This window comes from Canis lupus, chromosome 2, assembly GCF_003254725.2.
Source record: "Canis lupus dingo isolate Sandy chromosome 2, ASM325472v2, whole genome shotgun sequence".
NCBI classification, from domain to species: Eukaryota; Metazoa; Chordata; class Mammalia; order Carnivora; family Canidae; genus Canis; species Canis lupus.
The window spans coordinates 71,930,262-71,954,771 of NC_064244.1; the positions used below are offsets into that span (position 1 = coordinate 71,930,262).

The 24,510-nt window shown below is 45.7% G+C and overlaps 1 protein-coding gene and 1 long non-coding RNA gene across 7 annotated transcripts in view; both read right to left on the bottom strand.

The window, feature by feature from the left end:
- ARID1A (AT-rich interaction domain 1A) overlaps positions 1-6,077 on the bottom strand; it is a 69,628-nt gene extending 63,551 nt beyond the window's left edge. For 3 of the 6 annotated variants that reach the window (XM_049098398.1, XM_049098395.1, XM_049098379.1), the window contains exon 1: positions 4,879-6,077. In XM_049098398.1, the coding sequence (XP_048954355.1) occupies positions 4,879-6,018 (1,140 nt within the window). In that variant the 5' untranslated portion in view covers positions 6,019-6,077. The remainder of the gene's footprint in view (positions 1-4,878) is intronic. The other 3 variants (XM_049098392.1, XM_025448086.3, XM_049098387.1) reach the window with 1 other exon arrangement.
- A 9,827-nt stretch (positions 6,078-15,904) lies between these two features.
- LOC118354018 (uncharacterized) lies at positions 15,905-17,032 on the bottom strand. Its single transcript, XR_004813871.2, has 2 exons — positions 16,795-17,032; positions 15,905-16,672 (listed from the first exon to the last, which is right to left on the bottom strand). It is a non-coding gene; the product is annotated as an uncharacterized LOC118354018 (long non-coding RNA).
- Between the last annotated feature and the right edge of the window lie 7,478 nt (positions 17,033-24,510).

Genomic DNA, 24,510 nt, shown 5'->3' on the forward strand with positions numbered 1-24,510 from the left:
AATTATACTTCTAAACTAACTAAGCTAGGAGGAGAAAGAATGGAAATTCAGGTGTGCTGGAGAAGAGAACATCATTCCCAGGATCACCTGCAAATCACACCATGTAGTTTCAAAAAACCAAAGGTATGAGAAAAGGCAACAGGCCTATGAAATTGACCCTGTAAATGCTTGGCTTTTCCTGTTCCAGTCTCAGGAACTTTTGCTCCTCTCTCAGCAAAACTTACAGGGCAAGTTCAGGCACTCAGATTACAATCAACTGCCCAAACCAGACCTAGACCTGCCCAAACACCCAGAGAGTCTGGAAAACTTAAGGCTATCTCTCCCCCGCTTTCTATCCCACCAAATGCAAAGTGTTAATATTAAGAGAATCTACTCCCTACCCTACCATGAATCTACTCCCAAAATCCCCTCTTGGAGATTCTGAAGCAACTGTTTTTCAAGTCTTGCTTTAATGAAGTCTGCCCAATTTTTCAATTAATGTTTAGTGTTTTAACAACCAGCCAGGTGGAATGATTAATGACAAACATAAAGTTTCAAAGCAAAATAGTCTGGTAGCGCTTTTTCCGTAAAGGGCCACAGATCATTGTGGTACCCACTGTTCAGAGCTTGCTCCTGTAAATCCTTAGGAGAAAAACAGCCTTGAGTTCTTCAGGCCCACAGGAAGAAAGATAAGTCTCAAGACCCCTACCGGTACCTGTACAGGAAGAAGCTGCCCTCATAATTAAGTCAGGTATGAAAGCACAGCCCAATATGTAGCATCAGACAGAAAGAAGGCCATGCAGTCCACCAACTTCACTTTACTGATGAAGAGAAAATAAAACCGAGGTGAATGGCTTGCCCCAAATCACACAGCTCAATCTAGAGCTGCATGTGGAACCAAAGCCTCTTGCTCCTGAGTCTTGTGCTCTTAATCCCTCACCACTATGTCACACACAACTCAGTGTGCATCAATAATGATAATGACCAATCTAAACAAGGAGAAACCCAGAGATAAAAGCCATGAGAATCAGGACTCCATTTTAAAGACCAAGGTATCCTAGCTCACTGGCAGGAAAGAACAATTCAGTCCCAACGTATTTTGAATACCATATTTTAACCAGACATTTGCTTGGTTCAGTTGCTTCTAGAATTTTGGGATTTGAAGCCAACCAATACAACCTTGAAGGGGGGAGCAGGGCAGCGGCGGTGGGGGAGCTATTGGGAAAGGGCCCTGATCATTACTTTGTTAGCCTATTTCCACATTTTAAAAAAGAGTTTCACTAACCTTGCTGCCAAAGCCTACTTTAGACAGCACACCTACAGGAATCAATCCAACAGATGAATGTTTAATGCAATCCAAGACATCTTATTACAGCAGGTGCCACTTGTCATGGTTTACTCTGTGTCACATACAAAGGAAGGAACCTTAAAAAGTCCTTGCAGGGCCTAATACAAAGAAGCCAACCTTGGTTCTGATGCTTTCTCTTCACTTGCCACCATCCCAACCCCCATCATCCCTAGTTCTCTCATGGACAGTAGAGAAACATGAAGCCTCACAACTAAGTGCCGTCTCAGTGTGGTTTTCCTGGTCCCTCCTACTTGAGAGAGCTCCAAGAGTCCTGTATTTTAGCCAGCCCAGAATTTCTGCCAGTAGGCATTCCCATAATAAGCCCAAGATTCTTGTATTTGTTTCCCAGGAGTAAGAAATATCATTTTATATTTCTATACCAAGAACTAACAGCCAAACTTCTACAATCAAATCCATCTTGATCCTGGACTACATATTCTATTTCATTTTTTACTTTGATGAGCTGATACTACTCTCAAGGTATGAGAGCTAACAGCATCCCAAATAAAAAACTTTACATGAGGTTCAAGTGCATAGGTGACCAAAAAGTATTTCAGCAGTAGCAGGATTCAACACCTTGAGACACACTATTAGTTATGGAAAGCGATAAAGGAAAAGTTTGCCTGCTGGGATCCTCCCGCTCCTGTGAAAAAGACAGAGCCACAATACAAACACTTAGCTAATCTTTATTTCATAAAGGAAGAGTCAAATGAGAACATTACCACCTTAGCTGTGTCAATCAATTCTCTGCAAAACAGTCTTAATCCAAGACTGAGAATGGGACAGAGCAAGACCCTATTATTTAAGAATGCTTAAGAATAAGCCATCATCGTCTGACAAGAGATTTATCCCTAAGTAGCAAAGAGGAATTCATATCAAAATCTATCCACCTACATGCCGCATGGAGCCTACCACAAAACTGAAAAAGTTGCACGGTCTCTTCCCACAAGTGAACACTCACCAGCCCATTCTCTGGGTATCAGGGGAGTAAGCAAGTGAACTGAAATTGAACAGGAACTTATGTTGCATGAAGTGCTAAGAACAGTTAGTGTTAAAAGTGAATCCAAAAAATTCACCCAGAGGCAGCACAGACAAGCTTCCAGAGAGGGACTACATCTATTTTTCTACCATTTACTCAGCACAGAGCATAGTACTTAGCACATAAAAAGTGCTCAAATATTTGTTTAATGACTGAAAACCAGAAATCACTATATGGCAAAAGTTGGTTTTATCCCCCCCCCCAAAAACAAAGTGTATGCCTGAATACCCTCAAACCAACATAATTCAAACTAATTTTTGCTTTTAAATGAGTCTGGACCTACCCAAATTACTTCCTCTAAAAATTTAAGAAAGGTAAATGGCTCAGACCCTCTCCCCTCAAGGGGAAAAAGATGTAATAGGTCTCTTATCCAGAGACAAGAGGATACTCTCTTTTCTAAGACAAAACTTAATCCTCTAGCACCAGAAATTCAATTTAAAATTTCCGTTTCTTGCCCAAACACAGAACATTACAGACAATGTAGAGTCAAGGCACAGAGATCTAAATCTGCCATTTAATACAGCTATTTTCATAATTCCCAGCTCAATAGAAGAGGAAAGCAGTTCTAGGATGAGGAAGGAATACGGCTCATCAGTGAACAAAATCTAATAGCAGGAAGGTACAACTGGGTACTGCTAGGGTGGTGGTGGTGGGGGCACAAAGAGCTTTTTCTCTCTGAAAAGATACAGGACTCCACAGAATACCCAATATTCTTGACTAAAGCACTGAAGTAAGAACATGAAGGGATATTAAGAGCAAAATAAACTAGAATGCATAAAAATGTACCTAAATGTTGTCATTTCTAAGCAAGTATCAAGTATCATTATAGGTGATATTTTCATTATCTTGGAACACAGAAAACACAATGGAACATACCTTAAAATGCAAAGAAAAAATTAGTTGACCTCTATCTCAAAGCTCTAAAGTGACTGATGACAAAACAGAAAACTAGCCTTTTTGATATCCCAGGAACAAATGATAAATTTTACCAAACCAGGCCTTTAGGAGAAAGTCCCTCCCAAGATCATAAAAGATATCGGCTTCTCTTTAAATTGAGCTGCTTTCTCAAAGTTCAATTAACAAAAGAGTTAACAAGATTCAACATGTAAACAAAGAATGAGGCCAGTCTTCCTTAAAACAGAACACTTGAACGTAATATGAAATTCTCTCAGGAAGCTTCCAGTTCAAAAAAAAAAAAAAGAAAAAGAAAAAGAAAAAAAAAGTTTTCTTCTACCCCCTCCCATAAAGATCCCACATTTGTCACTCAATAAAAATCCCAGTAAAATAATCTCAATTCTGCAACGCGAACAGGGTCAAAATTACTCAAGACAAATGCATCTTCAGAGCCATCAAAGAAGTCATTTATACCACCAGGAAAGTCACAAAACCAAAACAAACAGCAAACCCATTGTAGAGAAAAACTCAGCTACTGTTCTGACAACACAGAATCTATTTCAGGCTGCATAAAACATAACAAGCAAAATAAATCCAAGGTACAAGCAAAATGCCACTGCCTCCTCTTTTGTTTCGGCACAATGTAACAAGGGCAGCCTGTCTGGGGCTCTGCTCCTGCTGATACAGTATTGCTGCTTAAACCTTCCTCCTCAAGGTCACAGCCAATTTCAGCTCTGGAATAAAAGGCAGATAGTGGCAGCGATGGTTTGGGTTATCACTGGCAGAAAAGCAGAGTGTAAAAGTTTATGAGCTCATCAGGATTGTTGTACCATTACATCAGAGGCAATTATAAATGGCCAAGAGCAGGAGATGGGGAGCCAATCAGATCACAGATAGGATGTCAACCTAAGACCAACTGTCTCCTGGCTTTGACAGAAGGATTTTACCTCCATAATTCAAATCCCAAACCAAAGCAATCTGCACTTACTACTCCAATCACTCAGCTGTTTACCAGCACTTCCAGGGAGAAGCCCAGGCCACTGGGCCGACGGAGACTAAGACAGGAGATGGCCCGGGCTGCCCTGGGTGAACCGCAGCCGGCCTTTAGCTGCCCCCAAGCAGGCCCCTGCCCTCCCCCGAGGTACCCCAGAGCCCGAGGGGCCCCTCCTTGAAAGCACAGATGGGGAACGGCCTAGAGGAAGGCAGGAGGGCGGGCAGAGAGGAGCGGCAGGTGAGCAAAGAATTGTTCACTCAACTCCCGAGCTCCTAGCTCTGCACACCCCAACCTGAGCCCCCAACACACCCCTCAACCCCGGGCCAGGCCCTTCCCCGCACATTCTGCCCCGCACCCCCTCGAAGACCCCAGGAGCGCGAAGGGACCAGGGGAGAGGGAGAAGGGGAGCAGACACCTCAGGGAAAGCCCCACACAAAGGCTGAAGGAGGGAAGGAGAGGAAGGCAGACAGGCAGCCATTTTAAGAGAAGAGCCAGACAATGGCAGCTCCCCAGCAGTGGGGGCCCCGGACTGGGGGTAGCCCAAGGCTGTGGCCTGCTCCCCGCAGCCGCCACCCACTCCCAGGACCCCGCTCGCCCCGGCCCCCTCCCCACTCAGCTGTGTACCTGCGGGGTCCGGGCGAGCGGCTGCGCCCCGCCGCCGCTGCTCCCGGGGCTCATGGGCGCGTGGTGGCTCCTTTGTTGGGCCCCTCCCGAGGCGGCTGCTGCCGCCGCCGCCGCCGCCGCCGCAGCCCCCCAGCACTGCGAGGCCATGTCCGCCGGGCCCTTGCCGGCGCCCCCGTCCTGGGGCCCGCCGCCGTAGTCGCCCCCGGGGTAGCCCTGGTAGCCCCGGGCCGAGCTGGGCGACGTGAGCAGTTGGTTGAGGGTGGGGGTGGCGGTGGGCTGGGGGGTTCCCCCGCCGGCCGCTGAGGGGCCGCCTCCCCCCATGGCCCCGAAGCGCTGCTGAGCGAAGGACGAAGACGACGAGGAGGCGGAGGCGCTGGAAGAGGGAGGCGGCTTGGAGCCGGCGGCCGCCGCCGCGCCGGAGCCCGGAGTGCCACCTCTCGGGGAGCTCAGCGCGTAGGCCTGGGGGGGCGGGGGGTAGGCGCTGCGGTTGGGGTAGTAGGAGTTGTACTGGTGGTTGGGGAAGCCGTGGTCGTGCGAGTTCTGCTGGGGCCCCGCGTAGGGCTCCAGGCCCCCGCCGCCGCCGCCGCTCTGCAGCGCTGCCAGGCCAGGGCTTTGTTGTCCGCCATGTTGTTGGTGGAAGACGGCGGCCGCCGCGGCGGCGACGGCAGACGGGCTCCGGCCGTAGGGTTGCCCGAAGCCGTAGGCTGGGGGCGGCAAGGCGGCCGCGGCTGAGTGAGGAGGCGCCCCCACCCCATCGCTGCTGCCGCCGCCGCCGCCGCCGGGCGGCTCCGTGAGGTTATTGTTCAGGGCGGGCCTAGGGCCCGCGTTCCCGTTCGAGTTCTTCAGGTCCGGCTCCGCGCCGGGCCCGCCGCCGGCGCCGGCTCCACCGCCGCCGCCACCCCCATTGCTCTCGGCCCCGTCCTGCAGCTCCTTTCCCAGTGGCTGCGGCGGCCCCACGGCGGGGCCCTCGCTCTCCTGCCCGGCGGCTGCCTTCATTTCCCCGCGCTCGGCCGCTGCCGCCGCCGCCGCCTCGCCCCCCGCCTCCTCCCGCTGCTGCTGCTCCGCTTTCTTCAGCTCCGAGGGCGGCGGCGGCGGGTTGCCCAGGCTGCTGGCGGCGGCGGGGGCGACCTGCGCGGCCATGATCCCCGCTGTCTCGTCCGCGGAGAGACCCGGCCCTGTCTTCGTCTTCTCCCCCCCTCCCACCCCGCCCCGGGGCCGAGTCCCCCGGGCTGCCCTCCCCACCCGCCCGGGCGGGCCTCGCGGGGCTCCGCTGCTGCGCGGCGCTCGCTCGCTCGCTCCTCTCCCCCCCGCCCCGCCGGCTCAGGCTCCGGGCTGGCGGCGGCGGAGGAGGAGGAGGCGGCGGCGGCCGAGGCGCCGGCGGCTCAGCTGCTCCCGGCTCTGTAGGCTCGGGACCCGGCTCTCCCGGCTCATTCCCCCCAAGCCCTTGCCTGGGAATGAGGGGGGCGGTGGAGGCTCCGCTCCCCAGGGCCTGGCCCCGCTGTGACTCTCCGCTTTCTGCTGCCGGAGAAAGGAGGAGGGAGGGAGGGAGGGAGGCGAGGGGGAGGGGGCGGGGAGGGAGGGAGGGAGGGAGCGGGGGGAGGGGGACCCGGGACGGGCGGGCTGGAGGGCGCGCGGCAGCAGCCCGGGCGCCGGGAGGCAGAGTCGGAGCGCGGGCCGGGCCGGGCGCCCTGCCTCCCCTCCCCGGCCGCGGCGCGGGCCGAGGCTGCTGCGCGGCAGCGGGCTGGCGGGCGGGCGGGCGGCCGGACTGAGCGGCTAGAGCGCCCCACTCTCCTCCGAGTCCCCCTCACTCCGACACGAGGCTCAGCACTGCCATTTTACCCAGCGCCGTCGCGGCCGCCTGGCAAACCCGGAATGGAGCGCGGAGCGGGCGCAGGCCATGGAACGGACTCGCTCCCTTCCCCTCACAAAGGAGGAGGGGAGAGAACGAGCCGCGGCGGCGGCAGGCCCTCTGCCGCTTTCGCTCGGCAGCGCCGCCGCTGAAGGCTTCGGGGAAAACCCGGCCCGGAGCCCGCGCCTCTCGGAGCCTGCGCCGCCTCCCTTCTGGCGTTCCTATCCGGGTCGGTCCCCTCCAGGCCGCACCGAGGGGAGCGGGCAGCGTGAACTTTACTCGCGGCTGCAAAATTGGCCAGAGCCCGAGACCGCGGCCGCCTCGGCCCAGGCCTGACCCCCTGGCAGCGGGCCTGGTCTCTTGGCTGCTACTTAGCACCTCTACAGCACTTTTCTTCAAAGCCTTTTACAAACCCGGTCTTAAAGACCCAGCTGAGTGAGCGAGCAGGGCCTTACATTTTATCCCCTTTGCAAGCCCAACGGAATGACAGATCATTGTTCAGACTTTCCGTTTTCCCACTCCCCTACCCTCATTAGCCCGGCCTCATAAGGCCCATGGGCCTGGGGGGCCATGAGGTCCGATTATCCCCATTTTAGAGAATTGGAACACAGAGGGAAAGGGACTGCCCTGTCAGAGGGCAGAGGGTGATTTTAAAAAGTAGCCAAGTTCCCCAAGTTTTCCCATCTACTTAGCCTTAAAAAAAAAAAAAAAAAAGCAATCAAGTCGTGTGCCGTATCCAACAATGGGAACAGAAGAATGGGTTTGAGATCAAAGCTGATCATCTCAACCTTAGATCATCTCAACGCCGACATAAGATGATGACCACTGAAACTACTTTGGGGGCATATGACAGCCTTCTCAGGAGAACTCAAGCCCGATCTTTTCCTCCTGGGAGAACTTAGCCCACAATGACCAATAGTCCCAGTCTCTGAAGACAATACCTATAAGAATGTGAGCAGTGGACAGAAGAGGCTCCAGGGACTGGAGGAAACTGTTCAAAGGCACCAGTGCAGAAGAAGAATGGCTGCTGGGAGGGAATCCGTTTTCTCTCTTATTATTTTAAAGATTTTATTCATTCATGAGAGACACAGAGAGAGGCAGAGGGAGAAGCAGGCTCCCTGCAGGGACTGCATCCCAGGACCCTGGGATCATGACCTGAGCCAAAGGCAGATGCTCAACCACTAAGCCACCCAGGTGCCCCCCATTTTCTCCTTAAAGAGAGAAAAGGGGCAGTCTAACAGGTCACTTAGAAAATGGATGCAACTAAATTTGTTTTCTATCCTCCAGTGTAAAGATTCTTCAAAGTTTACTATTATATTCCAAGAGATGCCAGTTGAGCTAGAGGTATACATAGAAAACTCTAGATAGAGCTACAGGCCCTATCAAATCCCAGCAGCAGCCTTTTCCTCCTCATGCTGACTTGGAATGCTCTGACGTGACAGGCTACAAAAGCCAGAGGGGATTCCAGCTCCTCACCAGGCCCAAGGCTGCCTTAGGAGAGGCCCAGGCTATAGTCACTAGACACCAGAGCCTCTTTCCCCCTCAGATTTTATAAATGGAGACTTCATGGCCACAGATCCATTATATTAGAACTTCCAGATCATGCAGGCCCCTTCGACAAGTTCTAGCCATGCCACTGGTCACCGTGAGTAATTCCAAAAACCTGAAGTCATCCCTACTCTGAAGAAAACATAATATGATCTTACACTACAAAGGCAAAACCTTCTTGTTAATCTAAGACTGGTGGGGGTGGGGGGGTTCTGTCTCAAGCCAAGAATCAAACTATCAGGCTCTGACTGACTGGAATGGGCCAGTGCCCTCGTTTCACTCACTGAAGTCCTCAGGGGCAACTACTCTCCCGGTGCATTAGGTCCTAGAAACCAAATTATAGGCTGCCTCATAAATGGAGCTTGGCTATTTAATCAACTGCTTCTGAGCTGGCAAACAGTCCTGAGTCCTGCACACAAATGAGGACTTTTTACATGCAATTACCCTGCCATTTTCCTCAGAGCTGGAGTGTAATGGGAAACCTGGAGCCCAGTGAAAATCTGGAAGCCAAAATGGATCTGTCTCCAGAGAAAGCCCTCATCCCTTTTTCAATGGTTGTGAAATTCGGAAAGTGCCCAAATCCCTTTCCTACACGTGGGCGAGCTGTTTTGAAAACAGCCACCATTTTTATCTAGCAACAAGGTAAAGTGCATTTAACAATCTATCCACCTGGGCTGGAGGAGGCAATGTGGAATTTCTCTTTTTCCATTTGTCTTAAATCTCCAATCCTTTAGGATTCTCTTCCACCCCTACCCTTAGAGCCCTATGCCACTATCCCAAGGACTCCCGAGTTGAAGGGAACTTTCTTAGAAACTGGCCCATCAGCTTTCCCTAGGGGCAATGGCAGCGGGAAAGGGGGGAGGGGAGGTACTGGGCACGTGGCTGGCCGGAGCTCCAGGACCCAGGTTTGGGGCTGCGGGTTCTCCCCGTGGACTTTTCTCCCCCACAGCCCCAGTGTTTTAACCCCACACCCAGGCAGCTCAGGAATCCCGGCGCAGATTGGAGAACTAGGACTAGGACAGCGCTACCCTCACGAAAGCGCCTCAGCCACCAACAGCCTGATGGCAAATATGGACTGAATCGTTGACATGGAAACCGGACTAAAGTCTTGCTCACTCCCTCACAAGAGAGTTCTTATCGCCATCCCCGACCGCACAGCACTTGGCAAACGTGGACTGGATCTCCCGCCCAACGGATCAGGCGGAGTTTCGGCGCTCAGCTTTAACTCCAGCGGCTGCGGCAGCCAAGGAGGGGGGCAGGGCTGCCAGGGCAAACCGCCTGAAAATGGCAGAGGATGTGCTCTCATTTTATCCGGCTTGTACAGTGTGCATGGATTGGGCCCGAAAATAAAGGAACAACCTATTAAAATCCACGCAGTCAACTGCAAAATGTGGAACCGAGGCCTGGAGGGCTTGCTAAGAGGGGGAAACGTTTGCTGGGAGGACAGCCCTTCCTTTCTCGCAATTTGCTTCCCCTCAGTGTCCGAAATACAAAACTCAACAAACAAACAAAAGATGGGGCTCGGCTCCTTCCTTTCCCCACTCCTTCTGGGGGAAAACGTTTTACGCCGCGGGACCCTAGTGAGGGTTTGCCTTGGTTCTGAAAAAGGCGCAGGGAATCGGAGGAGAGTCGGGTTGTGGCCCCCACACGCGTCCCCGCCGCGGCAAAGCAGCAGACACCCAGCGGAGCTCTCCCGAGTGCGAACTGGAGCTGCGAGTTTGAGCAAAAGGGCAACTATGTCAGTTGACGGAAGCCAGAAGCAGAGTTCAAATCCCGGCGTGGATTTCCGTCTGGAACTGCCTGCTTCTTAAAGTTTGTAACTCCGTGTTCAGAAACAGCCCCAGCGGAGGCTTTGGGAGCAGTGTGAAAGTCTAGCACTACCATCTGACAGCGAGCAGCAAAACTTTGGGCTGCATATTAAGCGAGGAAAGTGGATTGAAGCGAGAGTCAAGGCAATTCATTATATTATCGGCTCCCAGACGGGAGCTGTAAGACACGAACTGGATCGCCACAGAGAAAAATGGAATGGAGTCTAAATGGCGCACAACAGCTCTTAGCGGTAAAATTGTGCCTGCCCGGCACCTAGAATGATAAAGCAGCAACCCCAGAGGCATCGAGTTTGGCGGGCGCTCAACAACTATTTGTGTAGATGCTTTCTTCCATTCATCTCAAAGTTTTAGAATAATTTGGAGGAATTTACATTTAGAATAATAAGAACACATTTTGAGAAATGTTAATTTCTAAATGAGGCTTTCTTTTTTTCCCCCTCCATCGGAAGAGTAGCTCTGCAAAAATACCTTTGAATGTCCAATCAGCTTGCTTTTTTTGGTACCAACATAAAATGAGAATTACCTTCACTGACACCTCCCCAAAAACTAAAATCAGAAATAAAATAAAGATCCACGCTGGTCTGGTTTGTGGCAGATTTCAAACAAAACCTAACAACCTAGGTTCAATATAACATGAGGAAATGGGTATCAATTCTCACATTCTAATATGTACCTTTTCCTTATCCGCCAATCTCATTGGTGAGCTTGCCAGCTATTCTTTTGGAGAAACCAGAGTACAACTGGTAACAATATTTTAAAGACAAACAAACATACCTGAACTGGAGTTTTATAAAACCATTGGACAGATCAGGAATTTGGACATTTCTGCTGAGCCCCACCAAAGGTTTGTATTCACCAACTGACACAAAAATAGTATATGAGAAACCTACTTCCAAAAAAGATTGAAAGCCACTTTATATTCCATCAGAAGAGAAACTTAATGATTTTGTACTTGGTACATATTACACTAAGTTGTTTTTAGATTTGGAGAGCTAAGTACCAACAATATTACCAAGGAAAGATAAGGTCAGCAATCTTAATATTGAAGGCTATTGCCCAGGAACAGGAAAAGTCTATTATCTTTGACTTCCCATATTAAACCAATGTAGGCTGCTTTTGTTTTTACTTTCCTTTAAAACCAATCGAGGAAAATTTCACACATGTAAAATGATTGTAAGGGAAATTTTTGAAAGTGGAGGGTAGAGGGCAGAAAATCAGAAGGAAAATCAAATATTCTAGGTGGGTATTTCTTTCAGCCCTGATCGGGTAAAGCTTTCTTCCACTGCCATTTTACTGAGATAGGAAAAAGATCCAGTGAGTGGGGAAGTTTCTCGTAGCAACTCTGGAATGGATCTGGAATGGAGTCTTTTGCTCCAACACAAGTTATGTAGAAGAGAGTGGGAAAGAGAAGGAAAAGCTGTGTGAGCACTGACAAAATGGAGGGAGGCCGGCTTGTACAACAGGATGGGAGGCTAAAACAGCCAATATGCTGCCTGTTCTCTGCAACACAGCTACCTCAAGAGAATATTCCAGCATGATCATCCCAGGCTTTTTATGTAAGAATCAAAGAAAATCCAAAGGAACCTATTAGGCATAAGACAGGAAGTGAATGGCCCCTAAGGGAAAGCATTCTAGCTTTAATAGAATTTAAACCCAACTATCCCTACAGAAAGAAAATGGCTTCTTCCAAAGATAGAAGAAAAGTGGGCCAAACAAAAAAGTGATCTGTGGGATACTGTAATGGTAGCGTGGTAGCACTCCAGTGAAATGCAGAGCTTACCAATGACACCAAAGGAAAACTGCCAGGAAAAACTACAGTGGGTTTTGGCACTTTTCCAAATTATCACTTTCTGCCCCAAAATTTACCAACATTGGATTTGGAAGCCATCAGAGGGGCAGGAGGGTGGAAACCAGCAGGTTAGTTCTCATTGTCCTACAGCTCCGAGATACTACTGGAAACCTGTATACATGTGTGTTGTTGTTCTGCCAGTCTTGCTGTGGAGGGAGAGAACAGAAGACAAAGAAGAAACAACTCAACACACTTCATCAAGCCTATCCCCGACAGGCCATTGAAAAACAGCACTGAACCCCCGATCACACACACACATACACATACTCTTGTCTACCGCTGTGTGTTTTCGTTAATAGAGTCCAACCACAAACTACACTCAAACAAAAGAATACGCAATGCCCTATAACATTAGGCACTATTTTTGCCCCAAACACTAAGACCAAGATGTAGATTATACTTCTTGATCATGAGATCCCTTTTGACCTCAGAACAGTCCAAGAGCTCATTTATTTTTTTCCCCAACCAACCACAGCTACCTAAAAATATGGACACTCTGCCCAGCAAAAACTAGAGTTTATGGCTAACGTTGTGTTTCCCCTTTCGCTCAGCTAAAGTTGGAAGGCCAAAGTATTCTAGAAAAGAAATATTATAGTTGACTCCACACCTACTCTCTGTTTTTTATGAACTAAGCAGCAAGTGTTTCTAAGATGGAATCACAGGGATCCCTGGGTGGCGCAGCGGTTTGGCGCCTGCCTTTGGCCCAGGGCGCGATCCTGGAGACCCAGGATCGAATCCCACGTCGGGCTCCCGGTGCATGGAGCCTGCTTCTCCCTCTGCCTGTGTCTCTGCCTCTCTCTCTCTCTCTCTGTGTGACTATCATAAATAATAAAAAATAAATAAATAAAAAGCATTTTAAGATGGAATCATAGGAGACTTGGAGTACTATGTGGCCTTCAAAAAGATCCTCTCTAGGAAAAAACTTAGAGGTAAGGAGGAAGCACTGATTGGCTACTGAGGGTTTTTAGTAATCCATCATTAGCACAATTTGTACCTGATCATGGAGAGGTTAGAAGCCTTTAAAAAAATATTTTATTTATTTATTCATGAAAGACAGACAGAGAGAGAGAGAGAGAGAAGCAGAGACACAAGCTGAGAGAGTAGCAGGCTCCATGCAGGGAGCCCGATGCGGGACTTGACCCCAGGACCGCGGGATCATGCCTCGGGCCGAAAGCAGGCACCCAACCCCTGAGCCACCCAGGCGTCCCAGACAGAAGCCATTTTTATAAACTTAACCAAATATTATAGATCAAGGGCACTCAGTTTCCCCTTTAAATACTCCCTTTTCATGATGAAGCAACTCTACCCTATGCACCTGCCCCTTGAGCAATCCTTGAGTCGCGTGTGCTTTTCTGGCCCAATTTACACCAAAATGGGTCTTCTAAGGCTCAGAAATCTTGTGAGCATATTATTCTTCCAACCAGAAATTAATAGCATGACTATTGCTAATAACAAGATCATTCCAAAGCCATATTGATATACTTCATTAAGTATTTTGTTCCTGGCTTTTTTTTTTTTTTTAAGATTTTATTTATTGGGATCCCTGGGTGGCGCAGCGGTTTGGCGCCTGCCTTTGGCCCAGGGCGCGATCCTGGAGACCCGGGATCGAGTCCCACGTCGGGCTCCCGGTGCATGGAGCCTGCTTCTCCCTCTGCCTGTGTCTCTGCCTCATTCTCTCTCTCTGTGACTATCACAAATAAATTAAAAAAAAAAAAAAAAGATTTTATTTATTTATTTGAGAGAGAAAGAGAGCACAAATAGGAGGGGAGGGGCAGAAGAGGGAGAATCAGATTTCCTGCTGAGCAGGGAGCCCCACGTGGAGCTTGATCCCAGTACCCTGAGATCATGACCTAAGACAAAAATCAAGAGCTAGACACTCAACTGACTCCACCACCCAGGCACCCCTTTTGCACAGACATTTCTAAAGTTCCACAATAAAACTCACAGGACAGCCTTGCAATAGCAAGAATGCTAGGAGTAAATGCAATAACAAACAGGAACAGTCATGCTGATCCATAACCGTTCATTGCCATCACCTTTTGACTTCCTGTGAGTAGTCCATATTTTCAATGATCTGCTAATTGAAGATTCATTAATTTAGTAGGTTCTTCACCATTGCAAATATTACTATCTGACCTAGTCTCTCCCTTACCTCTACCCCACACATGCACACATACACATACTCTGACATCATGTTTTATTGTGTCATACCAAAACAAGAAATATTTAACAGGAACAGGAGAAACATTCTAAACTAAAACTGTGGAGGGGACTGGATAATAAGAGACATTTGTTTTCTACTTTAAGGTTTTTACTTCTATACTTCAACTGCAGAACACACACATGAATATACATTATATATATATATATATATTTTTTTTTTTTTTTAAGGGATCACAGATGCTGGCCGGGATTAGCGTTATATCAAACATTATTAAAAATACTCTATACCACCATTTTCCAAACTAAATGAAACAGAACAAAAACATGGAGAAGGCATTTACAGGAATGGAGTGCTACAAAGAGGATGAAAACTGTTAGAGGTCTTCTTTTGGGAAGAGTGGGGGTGGGGATGAGTTAGGGAAAGACAAGATTTAAAGAAGGATAAGTGGGGATCCCTGGGTGGCTCAAGTGGTCTCGGCCCAGGGTGTGATCCTGGAATCCCAGGATCGAATCCCAGGATCGAATCCCAGGATCGAATCCCAGGATCGAATCCCAGGATCGAATCCCACATTGGGCTTCCTGCATGGAGCCTCCCCACTCCTCTCATGAATAAATAAAGTCTTTAAAAAAAAAGAAAGGATGACCTACCTAATATTCAAGGCAAAGAGCCTACAGTTTGAGAGCTATCTCAGCATTTGAGACAAATGTTCAGACTTTCATTTTAAGTCAGATTTCCAAATGGCTGTTTTTGTTTATAAATTGTAATGATCAAAATTTTAAAGAGATTCACGCAATCTAATCATATGAACTATGTATGCTCAGATGCATCGGAGCGGAGACTCTCTGTGAGTCAACTATCTCTGAACTGAGTCAACTATCTCTGAACTGTGATGCTTTGAAACCAGTCTAGAATTTTCCACTTTTTGATTTTGGATATAAATTCTCTCATTCAGTTTACTACAAATGGGAGGCCCTTTGACATCACTCTGCTATGATGTACAATACTGTGTACACATTACCTTTGTACCTCCTGTAAAGTACATTGCGAGCTATTGTCTACCTACGAGGAAAGACAATGCCTCCGAAATAGCATATAGGCTTTTTTCATTCAAAATTTGTAAGTTCCTACCACTCAGGTCAAGATCCTTCATTTTCAAAGAAAGTTGATGAAGAAAGAGAAAAGAGAAACAAAGAAAAATTTAAGACATGTCAATATTCATTCTATGGGTCCTTGAGATTTTGGTGAGTACAAGAAAATAATGGATGATAAAAGTACTGTGAAATCACTGGCCTCGTTATCAAAGGTATTATTATTAATATTACTAATGCTCATATATGCAGGTTATATTTTAGTCACTCTTTTCTCCTAGTGAGAATTAAGAGAAGTGAATTAAGATAACTTCTGCTCCTCCCTCTTTTCTCTCTTCTCTCTTTTTTTTTATCTCAGTATCACATAGGCTCTTACCATGGGTAAGTGTACTTGGACTAAGTAGTACAAAGATGTCCACGAGGTACAATTTATGCCACACAGCTGCCCTCAAAGCTCAGGCTCCTGTACATAACAACACTTATGACAGAGACTCCTGCATAGATTGGAACCCAGTGCTCCTAAGGCAACTACTACGTGGAATGATGAGATACTTATTCTGCCTACTTGGCTGACTCCGAGCTTAGAATGGTCTTTGGTCTTTTTAATGAGAGAAACAAGTGTCCACCAAAACGAATGGCTAAGATGCACCAAATCAAATAATGTTCTTAATTGGACAGATGAGGAAGAAAAGAACAAGCTGGACTTAGAGTCCATTTAATTGCAACTCTCCCAACAGAGTCCTGGTGCTAGATGAGGAAACAGAATACAGCCTTCCAACATTTTGATCCTTGCTATTGAGGACAAGAATTTGATCTTTAGGTCAGTGTTTGGAGGGTTTCAAAATTAGTGACCTGGGAAGTCCCAAGCCAGCAGCTAGCACTTCCTCCCTCCCTGAACACATAGCTATTCCTTTCAGAGGGCTGGTGTCCTCAGTTCAGTCTTTTGGAGCACCTCATGCAGCAGTGACACAAAGCAGAACAGTTAATGGAAGAAATCCTAAATATTCAGAGCTGCATTGAACTACGAACCCCTTGTTTTCTTTTTCAAATTTGAAAATATGTGTTCAGGAGAATTCTTTATAAAATAGGTTTTAAAAAAAGTTCATCTTCAAAACTAGTTTTCTGTTGGAGTGATGTTTACCTTAAAATCTAAACATTATAAAAGTTGGAATGATGTTTACCTTAAACTCTAAACATTTGCCAGTTGACAGCATTAGAGTCTTCTATAATTTAAAAATCAAATAGAGAAGAAAACAAATTCTTGTCTTCATATTGCTTCGGCCTTCATACAGGTAATGCTAAGTACATGGTGATCGAAATCTGTTGGCAAGAGGTTAAATTTATAAAAGGATAAAAAAAAAAGGGAAGAAACAAATTTTACTGATGCTGCATGGCAGGAACTTGCCAATGATAATGTCTGCCACATTTTCTTCCAGAAACCAGGAAAACCAAGGAGATTAAGTCAGCCTAAAAGTCAAAAGAATATGAAAAGAAAAGTAAACACACATATCGGGCAGCCCCTGTATCTCTGTAACTTCCAAAGAATAACCCAAGTGTAACATGGAGGAACAAGGCACCTGAGTACTCACCTAGTGGTGCAGGCCAGGGATCGCCTAGGTCCGAGAGCCTCAAGAAGGAAGGAATGGCTGTCCTGGCTCCAACCTGAGCTGTGTGCCTGTGATGTCATGTCATTTGCAGCAGGAATCCCTCTTCCACGGGGAGCTATTAAGGAGCTGCTCTGTTCCAAAACAGGGTTTTCCAAATTGCCTCTCTCTGTAGGCTTCCCTGAGGGCCAGGCATTAGGAGAATTTGCCTGCTGTACCTATAAAGGAAAAGGAAAATAACAGGCCCTAAAATGAAATTAAGCAACTCCATTTGAAAATTTTCTCAACAAAAGTAAAGATCACTGTGGTTGAATTATTTCAGCTTCACACTTAAGAATCAAGGAGACCAGGGTGTCTGGCTTGCTCAGTCAGAAGAGCATGTGACTCTTGATCTTGGAGTCAAGAGTTCGAGCCCCATGTTGGGTGAAGAGATTACCTAAATAAATAAAACGTAATGGGATGCGTAGGTGGCATTCGGTAAAGCATCTGCCTTTGGCTCAGGTCATGATCTCAGGGCTCTGGGATGGAGCCTGGCATAGGGCTCTGTGCTCAAGAAGGAGTCTGCTTCTCTCTCTCCCTCTGCTCCTACCCGCACTCCCCTCCACCATTTGACTCCCACTCTTTCTCATAAATAAATAAATAAATAAATAAATAAATAAATAAATAAATAAAATCTTTAATAAATAAATAAAACTTTTAAAAAAAGTCAAGGAGACCAAAATTCCTTATTGAAGATCTGAACTTTTACTTTGAATTTTTAAAATTTTTTAAAAAGATTTATTTATTTATTTATGATAGACATAGAGAGAGAGAGAGGCAGAGACACAGGAGGAGGGAGAAGCAGGCTCCATGCTGGGAGTCCGATGTGGGACTTGATCCCAGGACTCAATCCCGGGACTCCAGGATCGTGCCCTGGGTCAAAGGCAGGCGCTAAACCGCTGAGCCATCTAGGGATCCCCCTTTGAATTCTTTAATATTTAAAAATAAGCACAAATCTACATATGAAAAATTATATTCCATATGGATTTTACTAGAGCTCTATAGTGCCTTTTTCTTTTCTTTCTTTTTTTTAAAAAGATTTTATTTATTTATTCATGAGAGACACAGAGAGAGAGGCAGAGACACAGGCAGAGGGAGAAGCAGGCTCCATTCAGAGAGCCCTATGCAGACTCAATCCTGGGTCTCCAGGATCACACTCTGAGCCAAAGGCAGATGTTCAACAGCTGAGCCACCAGGCATCCCTACAATGCCTTTTTCAAATGGATAAAGAAAAATAATCTTAAGGAAGCATCTCCTGGAGCACCTGAGTGGCTCAATCAGTTAAGCGTCTGACTTAGGCTCAGGTCATGATCTCAGGGTCCTGGGATTGGGCCATTTCAACTCAGAGCTCAGCCGGCTTGTCTCTCTCCCTCTCCCTCTGTCCCACCCCACCTCATGTGCACTCTCTCTCTTAAATGAATAAATAAAATCTAAAAAAAAAAAAAAAGAGAGAGAAGCATCTCCTATACTGCCAAAATTTCAAGATCTAGGAGATTTAGAAGAAAAAAATGGAGTGATGCAGACATGAAAAAGAAAGAAGGGTAGATCCTCCTATCTCACACATATTTGGTGACAATAATAGTAATCTCATGAGTGACCACTATGTGCACACCATATAGTCTCTAGTACTCACAAAAATCCATTAAGAAAGATAGTGTTATCTCTATAAATCTATAAATGAAGATACTGAAGCTCAGATAAAGTAATCCAAAGCCATGACACTGGTAAATGACAGAGTCAGGATTCTAATCTAGCTTTCTTACAAATTCCAAATCCTAACTTTTCAATAAAAATAGATAATAAATCCCATAATGTACTTTAGTAATGTACTTTTTCAAGATACTGGTATTAACTGTTATTAGAAGAAGCATCGTGTGTGTGTGTGTGTGTGTGTGTGTGTGTGTGTCTATGACACTATACATATAAATGCCACTATCAAGTATGAGGTCAAAATAAAACTATTTAATTGATCTTTTAGGTTTATTATTATTTTTAAAGATTTACTTATTTATTTTAAAGTGAGAGAGTGCAAGCAGTTGCTGGGGTGTAGGCAGAGGGAGAAGGAGGAGAAACTCAAGCAGACTCCAGGCTGAGTGCAGAGCAGGACACGATGTTTGATCTCACCACCCTAAGATCAGAGCTGAGCTAACACCAAGAGTCAGACCGTTTAACCAATTTTGCCACCCAGGCGCCCCAGATCTCTTAGCTTTAGTTCCAAGCTGACATGATACTGATCCCAGTCAGACAATAAACACAATTTCATTGGGTGTCTTAGAGTCTCTTTTTCAAAATGTAGTTCTAAGACTAGAAGCTTCAGGATTACCTAGGACCTTCTTAGAAAGACACAATGTCAGGTCCCATTTCAGACCTTCTGAAACATAATATGCATTCTGACAAGATCCTTAGGTGCTTTGTATGCAACTTCAAGTTTACCATGGCACTGTCTTAGAGATGAGGGATTCCAGAAAAAGAGATGCCCCTCCCCCACACCGAAGCCGCCCTTATTCCGAAGATGGGGAGAGAGAGAATGTTAAAAGCACACTCATATTATTATATTATTACCTTTCCTCTCTGTTTTTAAAATAAATGTTCATCAGTCATTATTTTTCTTTTAGTAACAGCTTTATTGAGATATATTAAAATTGACCCATTAAAGTGCACAATTCAATGGTTTTTAGCTTACTCAGAGTTGTGCAACTGTCACCACAATCAATTTTAGAACATTTCATCACCCCAAAATAAAACTCCATACTCTTTAGCAGTCACCCCTCATACTCCCCAGCCCCAACCCTAGGCAACCACTAATCTTTCTGTCTCTACAGATTTGCCTATTCTGGATCTTTCATACAATACAATATGATATATGATCTTTTTGATTGGCTTCTTTAACTTACCATGTTCTCAGAGTTCATCCATGTTGTTCATCAAAGCCATCTTAATCTTTCCTCATAAGTGGGAGTTATTCCTTCAACAAAGGTGTGGGTGGGCCCCTCAGCCACTCCTCCCCATGGAACCCCTGAGTGTCACTGCTCCCCTAGGAGAAGCCATGCTCTTCCCATTACTAACTACCCTAATAAAGAGGTCTTTAACAGAGTTCCTTTTTCCCATCTTCTCCCTGGGATTTAGCAGCTCGAGTACAGCTGGCCCTTGGCCAAGTTTTTCTCCACAACACCTGCAGGCACTACCAGTGCTGCCACCTTATGCCCATTTCTTGAAGTAGTGGACACTGGGTCAGGCACTGTCTTCCTCCCCAGAGCCCTGCTCTTTGCTGTTTCCACAGCAATCAAGGTTGTGACTCATGACAGAGTGTGACCAGGAGAGGTCGAGGGTGTGCTGTGTGGGAGCACATGCCTGGTACCTTCAAACAACGAAGAGGCAGAGAAAGAAGCAAGTGCAAACGCACTAGGGGTAAAGGGGACATGATTTTGCAATCTCTCTTCCTGATTCTCTTGGCTGTTTCTTCAGCTACCATTTCTCTTCCTCTCTTTAGCTCACTTTCATTTCCCTATGTTATTCTTCAGAGAATAGGGAACCTAAACATTTCTCTCCTTTCCTTTCTACCTGGACTGTTTTCTCTTGTGCTTACAGCAGCACAACAGTTGTGTACTTAGACATTTGGGCATGCTAAGTTACTTCTTAAAAAAGTAAAAAAAAAAAAAAAAAAAAAGAGAGAGAGAGTTGGTCTAAACTTTCTGCCCTACTGAATAGCAGAGCAAGGAAAAGGGTTTCTTGTTCTCCAAAATCAAGATGTTCTACTTTAATAAATGAAGACTTCTTGATACGAAACATAAATTATCAGTCCCAAAGAAAAACCAGCATAATAACAAAAACACTTTCCTAGTTGCTGGTGGTTGGATTTGGAACCTTGCCTGAGTTAATTTCGGGGTATGTACTTTGACTACAGATTGTTGTAGGTTATTTTGTACTCCCAAGTAGCCCATATGTGCCGGGGTCGTGCCGTTAGTCCTGAGAAAGGCTTTCCAAACTAAGGCTTTAGGTACCTCAAGCTTTCATTGCCACTCTATCACATTCGTTCAAGAAATGTTTGGATACTACTACACAACAGCCCTGTGCTGTACACAAGGCAGACAAGGATCCAATTCTCAAGGCGTTTTGCACAAGGGGATGTGAAGGAGGAAATACTATGGTACACTGCAGCCCTAACAGACCTGTCATGTGTATGGCGGATTCCCACAGCATATCTTAATGAATCTCACTCTCTCTGAGTGAAGCAGGCAAGGAAGACCTTGGTGTCTAGGACATCAAGGAAGAGAAGCAGATGGGCTCATGTGGTCCTGACTGGTAGCCTTGCAGAACCTTCAATCACTCTGACACTTGAATAACCCTCTGAGAGCCATAAGGTATCACAAAGGCAAAGAACCATAGTATTAATGGACTTCATGATATTATTGAATTCACTTAAATAATAGTTTGTATGTATTACACATTATTTATAAATTCATCTTATATGGGACGCCTAGGTGGCTCAGCGGTTGAGCACCTGCCTTCAGCCCAGGGCATGATCCTAGAGCCTCGGGATCGAGTCCCCTATCGAGCTCTCTGCATGGAGCCTGCTTCTCTCTCTGCTTATGTCTCTGCCTATCTCTCTCTGTGTGTCTCTCATGAATGAATGAATGAATGAATGAATGAATAAATAAAATATTTAAAAAATTATTCATATATATAATCTTTGTTAATTTATGTAGTTCCATATTTTTAAAAAATATTTTATTTATTTATTCATAAGAGACACAGAGAGAGAGAGAGAGAGAGGCAGAGACACAGGCAGAGGGAGAAGCAGTCTCCAGGCAGGATGCCCAACGTGGGACTCGATTCCAGGACTCGAGGATCACGCCCTGAGCCAAAGGCAGGCACTCAATCACTGAGCCACCCAGGTATCCCTATATAGTTCCATATTATTTAGCAGCATAAATAATTTACATTGTGGAGTAGCACGGGGGGCTTAGGGGTTTAGCACCGCCTTCAGCCCAGGGCGTGATCCTGGAGACCCCGGATTGAGTCCCAAGTCGGGCTCCCTGCATGGAGCCTGCTTTTACCTCTGCCTGTGTCTCTGCCTCTCTCTCTCTCTCTCTCTCTCTTTCTCTCTCTTTCTCTCATGAATAAATAAATAAAATCTTAAAAAAATTTTTACATTGTGGGTTTGTTTGTGTGATCATCATTTAATTCTTAGGAACTTAGAACAAGGTGTTGCATACCTTTACTATTTTCTACTTTTTATTTTCCACAGAGCTGGCCCTGCCAATGGGAGCTTGTTAAACTTTTACAGTTAGTCAGCTTGTAGTGGAATGCATTATTTATTTTCTCTTGCTTGGGGGTCAAAGCAACCAACCAGATCTAAAGACGCATTTAGAAGACCTGTCAACATAGGCTGGTGTGTATTTACTCTGACTTTGCTATTACAACTCAGAAAAGCTCCATTTATCTACACGTTTGAAAAATGTGAAGAATCTGAATTTGTTTTCTAAATAATTTAAAGTAGGGCAGCCCAGGTGGCTCAGCGGTTTAGCGCCGCCTTCAGCCCAGGGTACGATCCTGGAGACCTGGGATCAAGTCCCACGTCAGGCTCTCTGCATGGAGCCTGCTTCTCCCTCTGCCTGTATCTCTGCCTCTCTCTCTCTCTCTGTCTGTGTATCTCTCATGAATAAATAAATAAAATCTTTTAAAAATAAATAAATAATTGAAAGTAAGCCCTTTAAGTATAAAACGCTTAAAAATCTGCCTTTAATGAAATATTTTAAATAAAATAAATTTCTGCATTCTTGAAAGGTATAGCAAATATAATTTACCTTCTTACTTTCTTGGTCATTGTTAGCATTCGGAACTAGAGTGCAAAGTGATGCATCCTCAAGAAACACCGAAATAGGGATGCCTAGGTGGCTCAGTGGTTCAGCGTCTGCCTTTGGCTCAGGGTGTTATCCCGGGGTTCTAGGATCGAGTTCCGCATCAGGCTCCCCACAGGGAGTCTGCTTCTCCCTCTGCCTATGTCTCTGCCTCTTTCTGTGTGTCTCTCATGAATAAATAAATAAAATCTTGAGAAAAAAAAGAAACACGGAAATATGCCAAGCTGTTTGCTCTACCCCAAATGATCCAAGATTGATGTGTTTTGTGTTCTTTTATGTCCTTCTAATGATTTTTTCTTCCTTTTTTTTTGCCTTCCTAATCTTCACTTTATTTATTTTTAAATTTTAATTCCAGTAGAGTTAACATACAGTGTTTTTTTTTAAGATTTTTTTTATTTATTTATTCATGAGAGACGCAGAGAGAGAGAGAGAGACAGAGACACAGGCAGAGGGAGAAGCAGGCTCCATGCAGGGAGCCCGATGTGGGACTCGATCCCGGGTCTCCAGGATCAGGCCCTGGGCCGAAAGTGGCACTAAACCACTGAGCCACCACGGCTGCCCAACATACAGTGTTATATTCATTTCAAGTATACAACACAGTGATTCAACAATTCCATATATTATTTAGTGCTCATCATGATAAGTGTACATTTTTCCCAAGATTTTATTTATTAAAAAAATATATTTTATTTATTCACAAGAGACACAGAAAGAGGCAGAGACATAGGCAGAGGGAAGAGAAGCAGGCTTCATGCAGGGAGCCCGTTGTGGGACTTGATCCCTGAACTCCAGGATCACACCCTGAGCTGAGGGCAGACGCTCAACCACTGAGTCACCCAGGCATCCCTGAGAAGTAAGTGTATTGTTAATTCACCTATTTCACCCATCCCCCTGCCCACCATCTGTTCTCTATAGTTAAGAGTCTGCTTTTGGTTTATCTCCTTTTTTTCTTTGTTCGTTTGTTTTATTTCTTAAATTCCACATATGAGTGAAATCATATGGTTTTGTCTTTCTCTGACTGACTTATTTCACTTACCAGTGTACTCTGTAGATCCACTCATTGTTGCAAATGGCAAGATTTCATTCTTTTAAGGACTGAGTAATATTCCATATGTGGGGTGTGTGTGTGTGTGTGTGTGTTTGTGTATCACATCTTCTTTATTCATCTATCAATGGACACTTGGGCTGCCTCCATACTAATAATTTTCCTTTGGCTTTTTGGCCCCTATTTTGTTAAGATATTAGGTAGTACCTCTTATGATGTCCTGATTGGCTGGCTTTGGCAATCCTCTACCTAATCTGTGTCCTAGGAAACCAGATAACCAGGTTTATTAGCATTGTGTGTAAAGTGAGAGCAAATAGGTTTTGAATCTGAGAGTCTTTCCTAAAAGTTAGTAGTACCAGCTTTTCAAAGGCAGTTCAATGTTCCTTTTTACTTGCTCCAGTATTCTCTCTCTCTCTTTTTAAAGATTGTATTTATTTATTCATGAGAGACACAGAGAGAGAGGCAGAGACACAGGCAAAGAGAGAAGCAGAGTCCATGTAGGGAGAGCCTGATGCTAGGACTTGGTCCCAGGACTCCAGGATCACACCCTGAGCCAAAGGCAGATGCCCAACCACTAAGCCACCCAGGTGTTCCAGCTCCAGTATTCTCAATTCCCCTACAAATACCCTAGATTGTTAGATAAATTACTTGCTGTGGAAAACTCAGGTATTACCAGAGTACTTTTCTGCTAACACAGTTCAGCCAGATACGATTTTTTTCATCAAAAGTTCTTCCTTGTTTTTAAATTGTTCTTTT